General features: G+C 37.3%; 3 protein-coding genes across 3 annotated transcripts in view; 2 read left to right on the top strand and 1 right to left on the bottom strand.

Annotated features, from left to right (window-relative positions):
• The window catches only part of LOC136808636 (tyrosyl-DNA phosphodiesterase 1-like), a 222,721-nt gene that overhangs the window by 75,192 nt on the left and 124,931 nt on the right, over nucleotides 1-22,598 (top strand). The gene's annotated exons all lie outside the window — the stretch shown is intronic.
• LOC136808652 (uncharacterized) lies at nucleotides 4,097-5,521 on the bottom strand. Its single transcript, XM_067065201.1, has one exon. The coding sequence runs from the start codon at nucleotides 5,519-5,521 to the stop codon at nucleotides 4,097-4,099; it is 1,425 nt and encodes a 474-aa protein (XP_066921302.1).
• Nucleotides 17,045-20,896, top strand: LOC136808651 (ankyrin repeat and LEM domain-containing protein 2-like). Its single transcript, XM_067065200.1, has 6 exons — nucleotides 17,045-18,110; nucleotides 18,305-18,427; nucleotides 18,696-18,771; nucleotides 19,119-19,261; nucleotides 19,682-19,776; nucleotides 20,353-20,896. The coding sequence occupies exons 1-6, from the start codon at nucleotides 17,052-17,054 to the stop codon at nucleotides 20,894-20,896; spliced, it is 2,040 nt and encodes a 679-aa protein (XP_066921301.1). The 5' UTR covers nucleotides 17,045-17,051.

Below are 22,598 nucleotides of genomic sequence, written 5' to 3'. Positions count from 1 at the left end.
GTTATTTTCCATTTTTTAACTCGGGAATTTTTGCTTCCTCTAACATTCCGAGTTATTTTCCATTTTTTAACTCGGGAATTTTTTCTTCCTTTAGCTTTCCGAGTTATTTTTGAATTTTTAACTCGGGAATTTTTGCTTCCTGTAGCTTTCCGAGTTATTTTCCATTTTTTTTGGCTTGTAAAAACAGCCAATAGTTCCAATAAGGGTCACAAAATCCCGAAATAATCAGTTTTTTCCTCAATTTTTGCGGCACATACCCGTCAGCTCACAACCCTAGTATCCCCGGGGCTTCTATAAAGCCGAACGGGTCTTACACGATCCCTCCATTGTTTTTCAATAACACAGGGATGTGCCATTTTCTCACGAAAATTTAGTGTTCATTCATTCGCTTACGTTACGTTTATTCTTTGTACGTGTGACAACGAGTGACAAAAAACTCGACTAGCAGTTTCCTCGTTGCTTAAGTAAAATTTTCCAGTATCTTTCACTTCACATTGCGCAGAATGGGGTTTGATGTTCGAATTATTTTTATAAAAATATGGGGGTAAACATTCGAATAACAATATACCTTCAGGTCAACATTTAAAGACTTTCCACTTTGAAAAAGTAGCGTATTTGACCCCCGGAATGTTTTTTACCCGCAAGTCTAATTAGAGCCTTATGACACAAAAAGATTCGATTCATAATTCGAATGTTTTGCAAAGGTCACATGCGTGCGGGAAACTTTCGAATGTTTTTCTGTAAGTTGATTTGGTGAGTGTTATTTATTTATTTTTTAACATCTCTCATAAAAATCTACGAATAGTCTGTGAAATGATTGATTCAAGAATCGTTGGTGATTCATTCAAATTTTTTACAGCGAAGGGGGAAGGACTCAGTGAATTTTTCTGAGAATCTTGTCATGTCACTTACAGTATTCTTTAATGAAATAGGGAGGAAATATGAATTTTGAAATAGCTTTATCTCATCACTTACCTGCTGTAGTTTTTGAGATTTTATTTATGCTGTAATAATAACTCGGAAAGCTAAAGGAAGCAAAAATTCCCGAGTTAAAAATTCAAAAATAACTCGGAAAGCTAAAGGAAGCAAAAATTCTCGAGTTAAAAAATGAAAAATAACTCGGAATACGGAAAGTTAAAGGAAGCAAAAATTTCCGAGTTAAAAAATGGAAAATATCTCGGAAAGTTAAAGGAAGCAAACATTCCCGAGTTAAAAAATGGAAAATAACTCGGAAAGTTAAAGGAAGCAAAAATTCCCGAGTTAAAAAATGGAAAATAACTCGGAAAGTTAAAGGAAGCAAAATAAACCGAGTTATGAAATGAAAAATGACGTCACTAAATTCCAAAAATGACGTCATAACTCGGGATAACTCGGGTTTTTTTAACTCGGTTTTTTAACTCGGAAAAAATAACTCGGGAATTCCGGGCCTCCTAGTTTACTAGTCTACGGCGTTCCATAAAATAAGCTTAAACGTACCGTGGGAAAAAAAGCCCGGTATGACCACGTGTTTACTTTAGAGCGGGAACGGTCGGTTACGGTACTTCCCTGACTCCAAACAAATTTATTACGATTCAAAATGGCGCCAAAGAACTTTCGGTTTTGGTAGGATTTCTATTTATGTATTTTGTTTTAATAAAATGAAGTCGTTTGAAATTGGGGAGAAAAGTAAAACACCAGGTTCTATACTTCTTGATCTTTGACTTTTTTTAGCGGTTGTTTTGAATGTCTGAAAAAAGAGGTTCTATTTCTATTTGGTTCAGTTGTAAGGAGGCTTTGTTTTTGATTGCAATTCATATAAAATTTTGTGTCAATTTTTCCTCGTTTTGGCAATTTTTAGCAATTAAACACAAGTGGTCGAAAGGGGGACTAGGCAGGAAGGCACACAGTGTGATCTACATATGGTATTTTCAGTTCTTGAAATGAAGACAATGACATGGCAAATATGTACAGGAATAAAAACTAGAATAAAATAAATGAATACACAGATACGCGTAAAGAAAACACAATACAAACACATATAGTTATAAAACAGCAAAAGTGACAAAATGACAAAAAACAGTAAACAGTAAACAGTAAATAGTACGTGTAAACAATATTGAGTATATGGCTGAAAATTACAAAACAGGAGTAATAGTACTAAAAAGCAGTTATAAATAAACAAGGCTTCAAAATAAAAAGAAATTGCTAAATAAGGAAGCTCCCTAGATGCTGGGGTGGGTGGAGGAGCAAAAATACAGCAGTCAGCACTAAGAAATGAAGAACTGAAAAAGGGCCATGTGAAGAAACTGAGGCCTTATATAGACATGAGAGTGAGGCTGAACCAAGAGTCCGGATAAAACCAAAACAAACCAAATGCATCTAAACTCTGATATACAAACATATATCAGAAACTTAAACACAAGTGGTCGAAAGGGGGACTAGGCAGGAAGGCACACAGTGTGATCTACATATGGTATTTTCAGTTCTTGAAATGAAGACAATGACATGGCAAATATGTACAGGAATAAAAACTAGAATAAAATAAATGTCCAAATCCAATGTGGTAGTTAGTTAGGTAAAGATGAAATATAGGAAGAAATAGAACGCTGGGCGTGCAAGCGCTGGGACAGGGGCATATGTAAATAGAGGTACATTGCATCAGACTTCCAATCACCCATGACTGCAATGGAGTCAAGAGGTACCCCGGCCTCCAAAGCAAAGGTGGCCCCACCACGTCTAAACGAGTGTGACCCATATTGACGGGGTGAGAGCCCAGAACGAGAGAGGTGAGCCTGAAGGATGCACATAAAATCCCGGTGCACAAAAACCCGATTCGAGGCAAGGTGGGAATCCCTCCAACAAAAGGCTTGATCGCAAGGAAGGGCTCCCGGGGTGAGGGAAAAGGCACGGGACACAGCCAAAACCGGACAGAGGTGAGAAGAGGGTATGGCAACCAGTGGTATAGTAACAGTACGTTGACCAAACTGGATGGTTTTGCTCCATCTCACTCTGATATGCACCCCGGAACCAACAAACGAAAAATCAGACCTAGTGAGAAAGGTACTCGACGAGAAGTCCCTCTGGGAAACCGGCAAAAGGTGGCTCTTCCTGAAAAGACCAAAAAAGGAGACCAGACACAGTGCCCAGAAGGAAGCCTGCTTGCTATCTAGGAGGTTGAGTTGGGAATGAATGACAGTGAGGCTGGAACATCGATTTTTGAGGATTACGATTTTACCAGCTTTTTAGCGATTTTTGCCTCGCTAGCCCAAATCTCGCAACCTCTTTATCTTAAAGGATGATCGAAATTAGAGTTTTTCAGCGTTCCGAAAAAAACGCAAAGCAGAAATTTTTTCATCTTCACAGGATCGATTGTCAACAACAAAATACATCTTTTGGTCTTTGGGTTTGTTTCTGACGTTTTTCCTTCAAAGAATATCGATCACTTTCTTTTTCCCCTTGAGCGCGCGAGAAAAAAATGATTAGCTCGCATTCTCGCGCGGGCGAATAAAGATGAGGCGGTAATCTTGCACTAAGGGTGCTACTTAGTTTCCGCCCTATTTTGCGCCCACCATAGAATGCTCCAAATACGGGGGTATTCCAAATGATAAATGATGTCGTTCTGTAAGTGTTTTATTTTCTGATAGATACAAATAGTATATTGAATACTATTAGCTTATTCATTTAAATATTTTTGAGCCCAAATTTAAATATCTGGTTAAATAAAAAACAAATGACAGCAGTTTCTGTTTTTCCCTCAAACCCCCGGGAAAAGTTTTTTTGCCGACTTAGCTATTTTACAAATTTCGGAAAAGAACTCCCATAGGAATTCCGATTCATAACCCGATTGGTTCATTTCAGAACGGCTTCAAGAAAGTCATAATGGCAGATAATTTTAAAAGTTTCTCTGAGTAAATGTGTGTAATTTATTGATGTTGATGGCTTGTTGATTCTTTAAAGAAAAAAGATAACAGGTATAGCTTTTTCTAATCCTGGAATATTGAGGTTCCAGCTACACTGAATGAAAGAGAGGATATCCACAGTGATGGGGAGCTTGGGGACGGGAGGGATACCCTTAGATCGCTTAATACCCTTTAGCACAGAGGACAGGAACCAGTTGTCAAGGAGAGGGTTGGGGAAACCCATCTCCCGGTGAAGAAGACCAACAAAATTCAAATAAACACAAACAGACTGCGGCAACAGGAACCGTGCTAGGTACATGATCAGCAACAACATTCAGGACCCCCGGGACATGGAAAACTTTGAGGCGAAAGTTGTATGTGGCTGAGCACCAGAACAGACGCCTGAGGTAAGTCATCATGAGCGGGTTGCGAGATGATCCCTTATTCAACATGCCCACTGCAGCAGTGTTGTCACAATAGATATGGACTACCTTATTACTGAGAAAAGGAGCCCAGCGTTCTAAGGCAAACACAATGCAAAGAGCCTCTTTGTAGTTGATGTGCAAACCTGCTAGGAAAGGAGCATCAACCCACAAGTTAGAATAGAACCAATCCTTCTCAAACACTGCTCCGATACCTGAAGAACAAGCATCTGTGTGGATGTTAGTAACAGGCCTAGTGTCATGGAACAAACACTGACCATTGAAAACCCCTAGAAAGTCTAGCCACCAGGCAATGTCCTTAAAGAATTCCTCATTCAACAGACACTTGGATGACTGCTTCTGTAAAGAACCCATAAGGTCCAAAATGCGACGCAAAAAGGTTCTTCCACCATAGATGACCTTACAGGCCCAGTTGAGACGCCCAGCCAGCTGCTGGAGCTGTCTCTTTGAGGCACGAGTTCGTGATTGAAAAGACATCAAGACGTCTCTCAGTTCACTTAGCTTTTTATCAGGGAGTGAGAGAGTTAATGTAGTAGTATCAATCTCAACTCCAAGAAAAACTAGTTTCCGACATGGTGGAACAACCTTAGAAGGGCTGATTGTGAATCCTAGAGAAACAAGTAGGGAGTGCAATGTATCAAAGGCAGCTTGACATTCATGTTGATTCCTCCCGATGATCAAGAAATCATCAAGATATACAATGATCAAAGGAAAGCCTTTCCTCTGCATCATAAGTCTAACGCTCTGGGTCAACCGATGAAAGATACCAGGAGCACTGCGTGCACCAAAAGGGAGACGTGTGTCTTTTAGATACGTGTAATGCTCGTCCCCACTGAATTTCCACTTCAAGCCGAGAGCATCCCGGTTTGCTGGGTGGACTGGGACAGATCTGTACGCGTGTCTCAAATCTATCTTAGCGATGAAGAAATCCTTCCCTATCAGCCGACAGGCATCATCTAGAGTCTGGAAAGATTGCTTATCAATATCAATGTAAGAATTTACACCCAAACCGTAGGGCATAGAACAGTCATGGATCAAACAGAGATCCTCTGAGTCAGGCTTTGGAACTGCTCCAAGGGCACTGACGATAACTGGTTTTTCAGCAGATATTATGTAGTTTCCGGCTGATAGTTCTTCCAAAATAGTGGCTTCAACTTTTCCTTTAGAACTAGGGCCAACAGCAGAATTATAGTTGTCCATCTCCGCAGGGCTGATCTTAGCATCTGCTGGGAGCAATTGAAAACCGTTGACCACCCCATCAAATAAAAATTGACGATCAGGGTCATCCAGTAATTCTTTGTCCCAAACTGCAGAATCAAGCGGAGAAGGAGCTGGCTCAGAAGAAGGAAGTCATTGAGATTCCCCTCCACTCCCAGGGTGCAGAAAACCTTGGTGGGATTTTCCACAAGCCTGAGAGCCAACCTTGCGGTTACAAGCATGGGTGAACTTGCAGGGAGACTTCTGACAACCTTTCCTCGAGTTGAACATTCGGCAAATCTCTGAACCAGAGGAGAGATGCGTCATAATGGCAGGACCAGAACCCTTATTGTTACCCGCAAAGCCTAAGAAAAAAGAATCGTTTTTGGATGAGGAAGTATCACTGCTTTGCCCAAGCCCACGAGGTAGCTTTGCAGCCCAGCGAGGTATGAGAACAACCTCATGTAGGTGACTATGGTCAGTACTCCATGAGAACCCATATGTGTGTTGCAAAATCCGAAATTCATCGTCATATTGCAACACCGATTGCCATGTGTACTTAGTCGCCAGCTCCAAGACCTTAGTCGCATAGGAGAGGTATTCCTGTACATGAAGAAGGGTAGAGAGCTTCCCAGAAAAAAGTAATTCATAAAAAATACGAAGATTGGCAATATTAAACTGTTCTACGGTAACATTGGAAAGTTTTGGTTTAGAGTCCTGTAAAATTAAGGCAAGCTTACAGTTGTTATCATAAGACAAAACTTTTTCATCTTCTGCAGGGCGAATGCGAGAAACAAAGTCAACAATTCGTAAGGCTTTACCTCTCGTGATGTCGTTGGTTCATGTCGGTCTTAAAAAGAGTTCGTTCTGGGTGACTGGGCGATGGGATTCTTGAGAATTCGAGCCAGAATTTAACAACGAAAGTGAAGCAGCAAAACCAAGTGCATGACCAGCAGAATGAGATTGAGATTGGGTTTGTTGTGGTTGATGTTGAGAAGCGAGCGGAGCAGAAGCAAGTAGCGGACGGTGAAGCAAAGTAGACATATTGTCATTGAAAAAGTTTGACTGAGCGCGGTTTTCCCCTGAGGAAATGGCGTTTTGAGTAGCGGATGGCGGAATGGCGGAGCGAGATGAATGACTTCTTGAAGCTTTTAGTCGTTCAAGTTTCTCTGTCTGACGCTTGATCTCGTCTCGTAAATTATTTTCCTCCTGATTCTCTTGTTCAGCTCTAATGGAATCCAAAAGTTCATTTTCCTGTCGTTTCAAAAATTGTAAATGGCGGCGATACTGACTCATTTGTTCATCATGTTCAGACAACGGCAAGCCAGGGTTTTCCTCTGACGTTTGTTTACGTTGTTGGATGGCAGCTGTACGACTAGCAGATCGCGGGCTAGTTGTAGGAGTTTGTGACAAAGGAGAAGAAGATGGTGACTGTGGTCCCTGACAATTCTTGCTTGGATGACCAAAGGTATGATCACCGTGGTTTCTCTGGCAGCCAGGGCATTTCTTCTTTCGTGTGGCACTGTCCTCATTAGGTGGAGGAGTACCAGGAGGTGTTGTCAGGAACATTAAAATAGCAAAGCATAATCTTTCAGCAAGCATATTGAAAAGGTGATAGCAGAGAACAGTAAAGTTTGAACAGAAACAGCAAAAATACAGCAGTCAGCACTAAGAAATGAAGAACTGAAAAAGGGCCATGTGAAGAAACTGAGGCCTTATATAGACATGAGAGTGAGGCTGAACCAAGAGTCCGGATAAAACCAAAACAAACCAAATGCATCTAAACTCTGATATACAAACATATATCAGAAACAAAAAGTGCATCAATTTTATGGTAGCACTTAATTTCCAGAAAGGTATTTGACCTGGAATTTTGATTTTCCATATAGGAAATTTATTCATGTGTTCTATCTAATCTATCTATTAATAGACCTTTTCGCCTTTGCGTCCGCCATATTGAATTGTATGCAAAAATTATGGTTGCCGAATTGCCGTGGTGAAATTCCCTTAGAAAGTATGCAAAACATATGCAAAAAGAAAGTATTAAATAAAAACTTACATGCATAATTGGCATTATATTAAAGTGTAATCTTGTAGAAGAAAGATTAATTTTGCTTCTTTTGAAAACTAAAAACAATTATATTCACTCATCTCTTAGAACAAGCACTTCAAAAAACCATAACATTAGACATAAACTCAAACTGAAAAATCACCCGCAAAGGTAAAAAACAATCCTTATTCGGCTGACGGCAAATTATTCTCCTGGGAATAGAGCCGCCAAATGATCAAATCAAAACATTGATGAAGTGTGACGTCATAATTACTGCTTTCAGTTTGCGTGTTTTGAAAGTTTGATGTGTGTACTCCGTCTTCGTGGAATTTTTTAATGGCATGAAAACAGAATATGCAATGTCTTTAAGAACAAATTCCTAAAAGGCTTTTGTTGTTCTGTAAATATTTCCTTTTGGATTAAGAAATTCCATCTTTTATTGTTCTAATGATTATAATATTTATTTATAAGATGCTTTGTTGTCTTTTTAATCTTTGTGTAAACTTGCATATGTTTTGCATACTTTCTAAGGGAATTTCACCACGACAATTCGGCAGCCATAATTTTTGCATACAATTCAATATGGCGGACACAAAGGCGAAAAGGTCTATTAAAGTAGCATTAGGCGTGAGCCTAAAATTTAAAATTTAAAATAAAAATTATTGTTATAATGTACAAGTTTTATTACAATTAAGGGAAAGAATATAAATTCTAGAGCAAGAGTTAAACAAAGGGACTAAAGCTATAGTACTTTAATAAAAAATGATATGAAAAATGAATTAATGTGCTAAGTAAAAATTTTTATTGATATACAAAATAAAATAAAATAAAACTCCTTCCTAGTACCGTGAAAAAGGGTAACTTGCATCAGTGAAGGCTAACATGCATAGCCCTCAAATGAATGACATGGCTGGTCATTAAAATACAACTACGCAGCTCCGCTCACAGCTCTACTCTACCATTTTTGTTTTGATTTATTTTTGTATTTTAATGACCAGCTGGGTCTTTCATTTGAGGGCTATGCATGTTAGCCTCCAGATGCAAGTTACCCTTTTTCACGGTATTGAGTATACCTCAGAAATAATGCAAGAGATTAGTAGATGCTAAGCAGGAATGAATGAATTAATGGCACAAAGATTGTTCTATGAGACAGTGAGAAGGTGCTAAGACTTGGCACAAAGATAGGGTATGGTGCTAAGACTTGAAAGTGGAAGTAAAGATTCATTGTAAGGCTATAGCTGTAAAAATATATAGCTAGGATAAATGAGATTTAAATATGTTTTAGAAGTTCGTCAGAAAATGTTGTTAAGTTATCATTCATGGTCACTTCATTCGGAAGTTCGTTCCACTAGTCAATGGTGGTAGGGACAAAAGAGTTGGAATAGCAATAGACCTTTTTTCAAAGAGGACACCCTGTTAAATAATTATGTATTCCAGCCATAAAAACAATGATAGAGCCATGCATAATTACCAGTCCGTCACAAACAGCGATATTTTGATCGCACGGAAGCGCTTCAAAACACCAGCTTTTTTGGAGTTTTGTCTCGTTTACCCAAACGCTTCAATCTCGCGTAGGCTTAGGGGTCAAGACTAGAACCCCCAATACTAGACATCTGCCTGACCAAAAAAAATCATCATCATCAATTTTGTTAATTGTCAGAATCGTTTACTCACTGGAAATACGCAACTTTCTGAAGTTTCTTTTTTTTTCGGTTGTGCTTCATTTAAAAAATAACAAAGATGGAAAGTTACCATCAATCCCGCGAGTAAAAGAAAGTATTCCGACTAGTCTACGAAAAGTGCGCTTGCGCGGCGAATAGAATATCTCGCAAATTAATATATGCATAAAACTGACGAAATCCTTTCTTTTTTATGCTCAGGTGACGTCACCATCGATCCTGATACGATAATGGAGAACCAAATTTGGCAATGCATAATTATTACGAGTGCCCGAGAAAGTTTGTGTGACGCAAAAATTGCGCGATCAACAAAGCACTAGAAAAACGCCCACTGAAAATTGAAACTTGGAATTTATTGAATATTTCACTAATGAAGTATCAATTTTTGTTTTTGTAATTATTATAAATTCATATAATTTTTAAATACTTATTTTTTGAAAGTCAAAGGACAATTAAAGTGAGTTTAAGCTGATTTGGTGGATATACGGCGGGGACGGGCATTTTGCACGTTCCGAGATCAGGAATTAAACGAGAGTAAAGGACGGGGGCGCCTTAGTATGTAATATTAATTCATTATTTTCTTATTTTTATTTTTCACGAATGAAAAATGAAATTTGATTTTTGAATTTAGGGAAATATAATATAATATATTATATTGGATTGTCAATGCCAAAAGATATTTCTTTACTTTACAAATAATCTGCTGTGTTCTTTCGCCACTTACCCCCGGATATTTTTACTAGGCACTTCGGTCACGTAAATAAAAACACGTTTATATGTTGAAGCCGACTCTGGACTGACCGAAATTGCAATTGTGGAAGTGAACGCTTTAGACAAATGTTTGGGAAATCAAAAAGACAACTTTTGTGAGAATGTTGAGTTTTGTTTATAGGGCAGTTTGTGATGGACTGATTACTGTATCATGCATATTGTCATAATTATGCATGGTTTTATCATTGTTTTTCTGCTGGACTACATAATTATTCAACAGGGTGGCCTCTTTGAAAAAAGGTCTATACGCCAGGACTCTACCATGCACTTGTTGGAATTTGTTGTTTATTTTTGCTCGTTTGGGCAAGAAGTCTTTTGGTAGGGAAATTTTTTTACTAACAATTTTGTGAAGCATGAGTAAATTGTTTTTCTTACGACCGAATTCAAGGGATTCCCAGCCAAGATCGTTGATCATAGTTGTGGGGCTGGATTTCCAGGACCAGTTGGAGTAGACGAAACGCACAGCTTTTCGTTGGACTTGCTCCAGTTGTTTAGTGAGGCTTTCGTTGTTGACTGGATTCCAGACGGAGGATGCATAATTAAGAATGGGTTTCACGTAGATCTTGTATGCCTGGGATTTGGTCGTTCTGTTGCAGCCTCGGAGGTTTCTCTGTAGGAAGTTGATGATTTGGTTCGATTTTTACATATGTTAGCCACATGAATATTCCATATTAGTTTTTTATGGTATTTTGCAGAGTCAACGTTAAATTCCACGAAAATGTCTTCCCTTAAGGTAGAAAAATATGTCCCGTCCGAAGTCACTTGTCCCGTCCGAAATCACTTGTCCCGTCCGAAATCACTTGTCCCGTCCGAAATCATAAAATCTATTTCTCTTTTAGCTAAAAGCCGGCTGATTTATTTTCATTCCATAGAGTGTCCCGGGCAAAATTATGGTAAAAATAAGAAGCTCTTGAGTCATAATAAGTCTAAATAAATGTAGTTTTTTTGTCATTTTAACAGGGCGATTTGCACTAAATCTGTACTGTCCCGTCCAAATTCATGTTTTGCATATATCTAGGCCTTAAAAAGGTGGTGTCAAGATATATTTCCATGAAATATAGGCTATAGACTGTCATAAAAAAGCAAAGTGATGTTAAAAAAATGAACTTTATTTTTCATGATTTTGGACGGGACACGGTACAGATTTAGCGCAAATGTCCCCCTTTTAGAAATTTGTTCTTAAAGACATAGCATAATCTGTTTTCATGCCATTAAAAAATTCCACGAAGACGTAGTACACACATCAAACTTTCAAAACACGCAAACTGAATCAATGTTTTGATTTAATCATTTGGCAGCTCCTGGGCAGCTCTATTCCCAGGAGAATTACCGAATAAGGATTGTTTTTTACCTTCGCTGGTGATTTTTCAGTTTGAGTATATGTCTAATGTTATGGTTTTTTGAAGTGCTTGTTCTAAGAGATGAGCGAATATAATTATTTTTAGTTTTCAAGAGAAGCAAATTTAAATCTTTCTTCTACAAGATTACACTTTAATATAATGCCAATTACGCATGTAAGTTTTATATTAATACTTTCTTTTTGCATATGTGTTGCATACTTTCTAAGGGAATTTCACCACGGCAATTTGGCCACCATAATTTTTGCATACAATTCAATATGGCGGATGGAAAGGCGAAAAGGTCTATTGAACGTGATCGAATAATTGCAATTCCATTGTCGAACGTAATCGAATCTCAATCAAACGGTCGATTCCTGGGTAATATTCTATTGTGTTCCATTGCCTTCGTGTAAGGCAGTTAGTCACACTAGCGTCCGGCAACATGCGTATCAAAGATTAATGCTGGGAAAGCGCTATATCGTTTACTTGACTTGCAAGCAAACAAATGCGCCGCAAAACTTTGAAAGGGATTTATGAAAAAATAACCCGGGGCTTTTTAATGAAATCAACATTTTCAAAAACTATGAGAAATTGACCAAAATTTGAGCCATAGATTAAAAGATTTGAGCCAAGCCAACCTTGAAAACTAATTTAAAGATCAACTTCCCAAGAAAAAAATTTACGGGGGAGATAGAACCCACCTAGATCCGCGCACTGCCGGGTAGGCTATTTCCCGGAAATTTTGCCGGACCTCAAATTCTGACTCATTTACATGTACGGAATTATTTTTACTTTAGTGTATAAACCTTAAGGCCTTAAAAATCAAAGCGCTGTCTCGGGAATTGAATCTGATTGAATGACAAAATTTGGTTGGATTGATATTTTGGCTGTTGCACGTTCGCAATCAATCATTATTCTTTATTAGAAAAATAGTTAAAAGCAATCAAAGCGCAATTTATTTTACCTCCTGAGTTTGTCTTTGTTATGCTAAATTATAACAAACCTTTGTCCCGCTGTCTAATTGTAGTTACAAAAACATGCTAACATGCATAGCCCTCAAATGAATGACCAATCAAAGCAGCAAAATTTCAAAACAAATGAACTACGCAGCTCCGCTCGCAGCTCTACTCTACCATTTTTGTTTTGATTTAACTTTGTATTTTAAGGACCAGCCAGGTCATTCATTTGAGGGCTATGCATGTTAGCCTCAACTGATGCAAGTTACCCAACTTCACTGTACTTCTCTGCCATCTTGTTTCACTTATGCCATGTTTTAAAATTCTTTAGCTACATGATATATGGTACGGAAAAGGTTTTCTCTAGCTTTTTTCAATCCCGGGATTAAACTATGCCAGCTTATTATCCTTTTGATGTATAGCCCCCGGGGATACTTAATAATAAAAGAGATTTTAAAATTAATGTTGAAATACGTATTTTTTCAATAAATTTAGGCGATACTCAAAAAAAAAGGTGCTTTTAAACAAATCTTTGACAAATTGGCATCTCTTTCTGTTCTAATGTATGCAAATATATGCTAAATTCCATGATGGTGATATTTTTACCAATTTTTTTGGCCAATTTCATCATATATATTCTTATTAAAGTACAGTTAAAAATATTTAGCGAGCTCCTCTATGCTGCCGCAATTGAAAGTCGTAAAAGCGCTCTTAAAAAATCATGTTTGTGTCTTTTTGTACATAAGGGTATAAATTTTCGCAAATTTCGTCTTTTTCGCGAAATAACCTTGCAAAAGTTTTCAAACTCTCATCTCTCGATAAATTCGCGAAATTTAATCCTTGTGAAATTAAGTTTTTTTACACCAAACATTCTTTCAGCTAAGAAACTCTCTTAAACGAGTCTCCATTACTCGAATGTCTGTAATTCAAGTAAGTTTTCATTCCTCGTAGCCGTTCCAGTTATGGAGACTCTACTGTACACATTAAATCTCGTAATCAAACAAACGAAAAATGTGAAAATCTGAAAAAATTCGCCAATTCGCAAAATCAAATCCCCGTGATAATTTACAGTGGAAATTAGTTGCGAAAATAAGTCCCGCGAAAATTAAATTAATTCGCAAGGGAAGCTGAAAATTACTTAGTGCGAAAATTAATTCCCTTAAGGAATATTTGTACATTATTTATAGAACATTTTTCTATATTTTGTAAAATGAACACTTAAAAAAAGATATTACTTACCTTTGATTACCTTTGATGTGTTTCAGCAAATTCTCTGCTCACTCAACCCCTGGGGTCCGGTGTTTGACCATTTCAACAATTGAATTCGAGTCAGCCATCAGCCAGTAAGGGAGATAGGCAGGGAGCAGTGGCTGGCCGGGAACATCTTGGAGAAATTGATCAAGTTGTTTTTTGAAGGAATTTTTGGAAAATTTGGTCATGTCACGTATTTTTCTTGGTAACACATTGAATAGTCTTGGACCGGTTTCTGAAAGGGAGCTCTTCCAAATGTTCTTGTTCGTTGTATTCACTGGTATGAGGTGGCATTTTCTTCCCAGGCGTTGGTAAATAAATACCGCCGAATTAATACCACCTTCCCCTTCACCATAGTTAAAATTTGGCACCAGTTGTTCGATTATACACCATGTATATATAATTTGGTATCTTTCGCGTCTTCTCTCGAGACTGTACATATTGAGGTATTTGAGCTTCTCCCAATAATTCAAATTGGGTGGAAGTTGGATCCCTTTTATAAAGGATTTTTGCAGATAATCCAGTTCTTGCATCAGGGATCGCTTTGTAGGAGACCATAGCTGGGAGCAGTATTCCAGATGTTGAAGTACCAATGTCTTCCAAAGAGTGATCATTACTGATCTATCTCTGGACTTGAAGGTTCTGTATATCCAGGCACTTATACCCTTGACTCTGTCAATGATCGTTTGAATGTGTATTTCATATGACAGGTGATTTTGAGAGTAGGATACCCAGGGCTTTCACTGCACTTTTTATTTCGATTGGCTGTTATACATCTGATTTGTAGACTGAGTGTACTTTCAGTTGTTCATTTTTTCCGTATGCAATGTGTCCAAACTTTTTTCCATTGAGCTCCATATTGTTGATGGATGTCCAGTCATAGACAATGTCTAGATCATCTTGAAGCAGACTCACATCTGCAGCGCAAGATATTGCCTTCATCATAAGTCTTGTGTCGTCAGCAAAAGATGAGAGGATGGAATGTTTAATCTTTTCGTTGATGTCACTAATCATTACCAGAAACAAGAGGGGGCCCAGAACTGAGCCTTGTGGAACTCCGCTTGTAACTTTCGCTTCATCTGACAGGAACGTGTTTATGGAAACTTTTTGGTATCTGTCAGTAAGGAAGGATTGTATCCAGTTCAATAGTTGTACTTTGATTCCATTGATTTTTAGCTTGTGTAGCAAGATTCGATGGTCCACCTTGTCAAAGGCCTTGCTGATTACATCAACATTTTCATTGTTTTGTAAGTGAGATATCAGTCTTTCTACAATGAGCCAATAGTTTTTAGATCTAGCTTTTGTGAGCATGATATCATCAGGCAGAGACTCAGCGCCCTCATTGACATTGTAAGATTCTCGGGCTGCCCTATTGTCTGCATGCTAAATCCATACACGATGATGTCAATGTTTGGCGGCATATCTGAAAATAAAAAATAAAAAGATAATCATCATTTTTGCATAAATTACGCTATATATAATTTATAAGAAACGAATAGAGCACAGAAACTTGTCAAGGCGTTTCTTGAATGAATCTTTTTATCAGCCAGTGATATTTGGTATGTCAGAGGGAATACTGTTGAAGAGTTTTTGAACCCTGTACAACTAAGCTCTCACAAATAAATTTGCGGAAGCAAATGATTGCTGGTAGCTGGCATTTTCTACCATGACGGCTTATAACTGAAGACGAGACACCACCTTTTACAGTGTCGACTCCTTCATTGTGGTTGAAATTTGGTACTATACCCTCTAATATCGACCAGATATAAATAATTCTATATCTCTCTAGATCTCTTCCTCTTCCTTTGTAGAAAATAAATTTCCCGATAATCAAAAGCACTAAGGCCTTTGATTTTATTGAAAAAGTTCTTTTGTACTTATTGAATATTCAATTTGGTGGATGCTGTTTGGTGACCAAAGCTGAGAGCAATAGTCAATGTGAGGGAGAACTAAGGATTTCCATAACGTAATCATAACATCACAGCTTCTGTTATTAAATGTTCTCAGAATCCAACTAGAAATGTCCTTAGCTTATCATTTTGTTAATTTGATCTGTGAATGAGCATTCACTACTGATACACACTCCAAGATCTTTGACAGAGCTTTTGTTTTCAATTACAGTTTTGTTGTTAGTGGAATAGGCTGATAGACTTCTTGATTCAGTATCTTTACCGTATTTCAAATATTTGAATTTACAACTATTCAGAAATTTCATAGTATTGCTCTCAGTCCAATTATAAACGTTGAGATCATTTTGTAATTTGAAAGTATCAATTATAGAATACCTGATATTTCATCAATATCAGAAATCATCAGAAAAAAACAGAATCGGCCCAAGTACTGTTCCATGAGATACTCCTGATATGACAGGGACACTTTGGGATTTGTAACCCGTTTACAACAACAGATTGCTTTCTGTCTTTCAGAAACGATCCAATTCATTATCATTGCAATATCTTTCCTTTGATTCCGAGCTGAGACATTTAAAGCCATGTTGGGAGTCATTGAAAAAGTTATTCTCTTCTAGAAAATTAACAATGTTTTTCCACAATCTTTTCAAAGGTTTTCACTGTGTACAAGGTTAGTGACACTGGTTGATAGTTTTGGGCTTCTTTGTCCCCCCTTTTTAAATACGAATGATATGCGTCCTTGAATAAGAGATTGGTGCCTGTTATCGAAACACTCTCTTCAGATTGTACAAAAATGAGTTGCTAGTTCTTCGCTACAATCTTTAAGAAAGATAGCAGAAAAACCATCTGGTCCTGGTGCTGCATTTTTGGATATATCTCCTCAACAAAGTCCTCCTTTTTAAAATCAATATCAGTCAAAACAAAATTTATTTTATCAGTTATCATTTATTTTGCGTTTTGAGTGGTGTATGAAAACTGATTGAAGGATTTTGCCATTTTTACGGTACTTTATTTTTTACGTCAGACACACATGCTGTTGTTGCTCAATTAAAGGACCATTCTAGCTTCGGTTTTGTGGTCTTGTAGATAAGAAAAGAAATATTGGATTTAGTTTGATGCGGCACAAACTTTCTTTCTGCTGTTTAAGCACTTTTCCTGTATGAGGTTTGTAATTGTTTTTCAATATCAACAAATTGGGTTTTGATTTTTTCAATTTGAAAAAAGTTTCTTGCTGAAATAAATTTTTCCTCATAAGAATTCTTCTTTCTCTAGAAATTCTTTTATTTTTATTGTCATCCATTATCTTTCGAAACTTTCTTAAATTCCTGATTTATTAAGGGGGTCATATCTTGGATAGCCTTAATTACACATAGTATCTGTATCTAAAAACCTTTGGAATTTTTGGGATAAAATTCCAGGATCTCGTTTCCTCTCAGAAGGATTATTTTGATTTTTGGTCAAAGGTTTAGCAAAAAGAAAAAGAAAGAAAAGTTAAAAAAAAAGTTTTTTAAAGAATTGGTTCTCTTTGAATATTTACTATTTTGTAATTTCTCATTTCCTTATAGATACTATCAAAATGCTTGATAAAGTAGAAATAAAGAAACTTTCAAACGATGAATTGAAAGCACAATTGAAACTGGCAAAGATTTCTTCTGGTCCAATCACAGGTACCACTAGAAGGATTTACGAGAACAGATTGAGCGCTCATTTTGAAATATTGCGCAAAAAACAAACTAAGCAAGAAGATGGTGAAGGAGAATGCAATTCAAACATTCAAGATGAAAAGAAAGGTGAGAAAAGTGTAGATGTTAAGGAAAATGGAAACAAAACTTCATCAAATAATGAGAAAGTCGATAAGGAGAATGAAACAAGAAAGGAAAGTTCTGGTTTTGAGAAGAAACCGAACAATCTTATTTTGACAGTTGAATCAGTGAATGAAAATCATTTTTCAGCTGAAAAATCAAGCAACCAATCATCCACAAATGATAATCTTCCTTTGCCGGAAAGTTGTCCTTCAGCTCAAGAAGGGCCAGTTGGTGATGGATATTTTTATGGTCTGTGGGTTCCATGGTCCCCTACACGCTTAAAATTGACCAAACCAAGGGTTTACTATTCACAAAAATCTGTTTTGGAAGCTCTCAAAAAGTTCCCAGGATCTCGATTCAAGCAATTCAATTCGAAAGAAGAAGCTGAGAAATTCTCTACCAAAGATGCAAATAATTTAACTGTTGTTAGTGTGATTGATTTGATTGCCAATACAAAAATCACCAATAATAAAGACTCGAAAGATGTACCTAAACTGGAGCCTCTCAAAGCTCCTACCATACAAGAAGTGCAAATTTTTCGCAAATATATTGAAGAGAATGATATTTTTAATGTTCGAAAATGTCTGAATAATCCAAAGTACTTGATCAATTCAAAAGATGCTCCGGTGATAGTACATGAAGGCATGAGGTCAAATGCTTTACATACAGCAGTGAAACACGATAAACTATCCATATGCCAAGTCATCATGTCACATATTATAGAACTCGAGACATACACGAATTTATACCCAGATATTAAAGATGACGAAAGTTTGAAGTTTCGCCGAGATCATGTTGAAAATTTGTATCTTAATACTCCCGAGAAAATCGTAAGTGACTAAATATTTTTATTTTCCAAAGTAAATAGGATCTTGTTTTTTTAGTTGTTACTGAATCTGGTATCAATGATATTATAGTCTGCATCACTTTTAAACTCCTTATATTTTTAGCTCCATTTAATCCAGCCATGTAGATATAAATTCAAAGTATCTGCAATGCTTCATTCAATTTCTTTCTTTTTTAGATTTGTGACAGCCCATTGCACATAGCATGTAAACTTGGCTTTTTAGAGATTGTCAAATTCCTTCTCTCTTTCCCGGCCACCAACATCAATGCATTGAATAAGGACGGAAAGAAAGCTTCAGATGTAAGAAGGGGGGAAAGCATGCATAAAACTTCATATTTAGATATTCGTTGAAAGGACTATTTGTAAGGCGCAATAAAACGTTTGAAAATGCTGGTCTCGCACACTATCCTTCGAACAGACTTGCGTGGATCATTCCAAAATAGTATTTATTAATGCCCAACAATAACGTTTCAACTTATCATTCAAAAATAGTTTTTCAGAAATCGGTAAAAATACTGCCATTGCTATGTATTCAGGTTTTAAAATAAATGGTTTGTTTCAATTTCAGGTGATATGCACGCGATATAATGTTCGTCAATCTGAAAAAGAAGACCGGAAAAACAAAATAAAAGCATTGTTTGAAGGTTAGGGAAATGTTACTCTCATTCAAGAGATCATCTATTCTACACTCATCATGCTCTTGCTCTTAAGGGATCTGGCGAATGTGAATCCAGCCGAAACATTCAAAACTGCATTACGAAAGCGAAAGCGACTAGGTTTAATGTTAATGTATATAGTTGACGTAGAATTTTGGTGTGATTGGTTTTCTTTAGCCAATCAATGCGCATTATTCATAAAAAATCTGGTTCCCCAAATTTTGCAGATTTTTTTAAGGAGCCATGTTCTTTAAGAGTGAGGGTGGAGTATCTTTTCTTGCAGTTTTTAAAGAACCAAAATGAACTTTGAAATGATTTTGTTCTTCATCTTTCAGATAAAGCATACATTCCACTATACTGTGGGGAAGATCTTCCGAAAGTTGGACAACCTATCGTCACCAATATACCATCTGTCTCTTCTATACTCAATCAAAACAAAAATATCCGAGCATGTCTTGGTCCTTGTTCTCCTTGTCAGGTTTGTTTGGGAGTATCAATACATTTGGTGTCATATTAAGGTTCCTCAAAAATATACTCTTCTCATGCAAGAACAATTTCATAGGAACAATGAGGCTCAAAAATACCCAAACAACCGGTGCTGAGCCTGGAATAGCTCAATATTAAGCAAATTTAAGGGTTCAATTAGTGGAAATCGGGCTACAAAAAACCTCAGTTTCGCCCTAGATATAAGAGAAGGATAGGAACGAAAATGCGGAAAATAAGAACGACCGAATCTCATCAAAAGCCAGTAAGCTTATAAATATAAAAGATTTCGTTTGAAACAAGTTCAATCGTCAATCTTCTTCTTCTTCTTCTTCTTTAACTTTAATCCATTCCTGAATGATTTCCCAAAGACTTCTTTAACAGGAAGACAATGTTTTTTCATTTTCTCTTTCAGGCGCAAAAGATTTACCATATGTGGCGCAAAACACCGCGTGATTTTCGTTCGGTCGTACGATCAGATTATGATAAAGGCATGGAAAGAGTTGGAAGGTTTGTACATAAGTTGTCTTTACCGATTTCATATTATTTTCAAGAAAGTTGAAAAGTTTTATTGGGTACAACCCTCTGGCCAAGGGCTTTCTGCTTTCTACCCCTTGGACAATAAACCACTGTTTATCCCCCTTGACAACACATGATTAACACCCTGGACAAGAACTTCTTACCCCCTGGGCAAAGGGTTTTCTACCCCCTGGACAGATTTTTTACCCCCTGGACAAAAACCTTCTTGACCCCCCTGGACAATATATCCTCCACCCCCCATGTACGGACATTTTCTGGAATAGCCCATTGCATTATTCTTCCTATAACAGAAAAAGATTACGAAGCTTTTCTCAAATCTTCAACTTTGTGTTATGTCACATGTCTGAAGGAACCAACTTATATTTTTCATCGATACTCCATTTGAACCTAGACCATGTGATTATGTTTGCCGTATGATGGTTCCTGCGCTTTCTACATTCTGGAATATCTCTCCTTATTTTTTTCAAAAATTCGAACATATCGAAGGAAATATGAAAGGGGAAGTAATTTTTATTTGTAATCTTTATCAATCTGATTTTTGTCTAGATCGATCGCAGCTCAAGAGAACCTTCCATACGCAGAATATTGGGATTTCTTAGAATGTCACATTGATTTATGTACTCAGAGTGGACTCCAAAAACTAGAAAATTATTTGCGACAAAAAGCAGAGAAAACGAAACGTTGTAAAACAGTAGCAAAGGTTTCAAAGACGAGGACACTATTCAATGGTGACGATACAGATGGTATTAAACGAAAGCTCTCTTTTGAAAACGAAAGTGAAAGTAAGGTACTGGCTCCAAGATTGTCGCCGGTAAAAAAGACTTCGTGGAGTGACGTGGATTGTTATTGCCAGTGTGGTGAACTGCTTGAAAATTGTGAGGATTGCTGCGTCGATATTGATATCGAACGATTGATTGTGAATTTTCGAATGTGCTGCACAATAAAAGACGATTCGTTTAACGAAGGTGTGGATGGGGGCTTACCGCAAAATAGTTTTCACAATGAGTTCGATAGCCCGGAAAGCAATATTCGGATACCGGAAGTCTATATCTGTGGGTATGTTGTATTTTTTATTTTGGATTTTCTCTAGAAATCCGTTTAAACTTTCCATGATCATAGCTCCCGTTATTTCAATTGGGAAGAGCATAATATTCAGGGAGATTGGTTGATTTAGGCGATTTTCACACTAATTGCGTATTTGCTAAATGATGTCAAAAATACTAAAACATATTTTTTATTTAAGTTTAGTGGCTCTTTCTATTGTAGATTTTATATTAAGAGACATCTAGTGCTAGTCATCTCATGAATAAAGATGAGACATTTTTTGCAAAACATAAAAACTCATTATGATAGAAACTAATATTTCTGTTCTAGCGAATACCCGTCGAAGAAAGATTTGGACGTTTTGCGAGCGATGGGTGATCGGGTGTTGGATGAGAATGACAATTACCCTCACACCGAAGCCTGGGTCAAACGGATCACTCGACACCCTGATAAGGAACGGCAAAGGTTTGTTTGTTCTCTCTTTGTTCACATAGACTCCCCAGGATTGACATGGCATGAACCCCCCCCCAAGCCCGCAGGGGGGGGGGCTACAACCAAAATCTTCCTGAAAAAGGCTGGGGGCTGGATTTTTTTTCAATTTCAGGGGGTACCTATGATTTCTGGGGGTATCTAACTTTTATGCAGTAAGGTCTGGGGGCTTGGGAACTATATTTTATCTTGCTTTTATCTAACTATCATTATTCTTTTTAATTGTAAAAATATACAATTTTTTTCATTTCTTGACATCAAGTCAAGTCACAGGGGGTACCAATCACAAGGGGTACCTACTAACGTCTGTTGTTTGGGGGTACCTAAAATTCAGGGGTACCTATTTTCTTAGGGGGTACCTAAACCCCTGGTCCATGCCACGATTGATTTTGATATAGGGGATACGTGTCACGTATAAGATTGCCGTCTGAGAGTTAACCCAACTTTGGGTTAGTTACTAATTAAGTTTCTGAAAATCCAAAAACACAAAGACGGGTAACTTTTGGACCGGAACTTTATACACAATACGCATCCCCCTTATCAAAACATATCAGAGGAGGCGCGTGCAGCCTATTGCTCATTATATACAGTCAATTGTCTCCAATTTGAACCTCCAGTATTCAGATTTCTCTGTAATTCGACGAACTTGGTCCGCTCAGCTGGACAGTCTTATTAAATATTCCCAAAGTCAAAACAAATTCTTGGCCTCTTGCAGATCGAGATAGAGAGAGTCAGCTGGTATCTCACAACAGTCAGTCAGCTCTAAAATGATGGGGAAAATATATGACGTTGTTATTCTGATTCGATGAAAAAACCAGACGTTGATTTTGGAGCATTTTTTTGTTTTACTGTAGTTGTACTAGCTTTTGCGACCAGAAACATTTACGAGGTTGAATAATTGCAAAATTTGTGATCTTGTTTTCACGAGTTCAAGGAGAATATATTTTTCGTGAATCATTGAATGAAGATAGAAATTCATTTGATACTTTTTAAAGGGTAAAACATAGTTATATTAGTATATAGTCGGGTAAGACTTCCGTTGGGAAAAATTCAAAATGCCACTTTTGTGAAAATCTTTGTAACAACTCTCTTGAAGTTGACCAGATAGGTTTATTACCGAGGAAACTTCGTCACTTTTTCCCGGCTATTTCCCCCCATTAAGGTAGACACAATAAAGGTATTCATTTAATCTCTATCCTTTACCTCTTTTCAGTTGGCCGACGCCTGGTTCACCGCGATTCGTTCAAATGTCGAAAGTA

The sequence above is a fragment of the Clytia hemisphaerica genome, unplaced genomic scaffold (assembly GCF_902728285.1).
Source record: "Clytia hemisphaerica strain Z4C2 unplaced genomic scaffold, Clytia hemisphaerica genome assembly, whole genome shotgun sequence".
Taxonomy (NCBI): domain Eukaryota; kingdom Metazoa; phylum Cnidaria; class Hydrozoa; order Leptothecata; family Clytiidae; genus Clytia; species Clytia hemisphaerica.
Note: the sequence above shows the minus strand (reverse complement) of the source record. Positions and strands in the feature narration are given on the sequence as shown.

What these genes read in the sequence shown, in the direction of transcription:
- LOC136808652 (XM_067065201.1), bottom strand. Translation starts at nt 5,521, where the DNA reads ATGGACAACTATAATTCTGCTGTTGGCCCTAGTTCTAAAGGAAAAGTT.
- LOC136808651 (XM_067065200.1), top strand. Translation starts at nt 17,052, where the DNA reads ATGCTTGATAAAGTAGAAATAAAGAAACTTTCAAACGATGAATTGAAA. An exon ending in GTCCTTGTTCTCCTTGTCAG is followed by an intron (nt 19,262 to 19,681) that starts GTTTGTTTGGGA and finishes TTTCTCTTTCAG; the next exon opens with GCGCAAAAGATTTACCATAT. An exon ending in GGCATGGAAAGAGTTGGAAG is followed by an intron (nt 19,777 to 20,352) that starts GTTTGTACATAA and finishes ATTTTTGTCTAG; the next exon opens with ATCGATCGCAGCTCAAGAGA.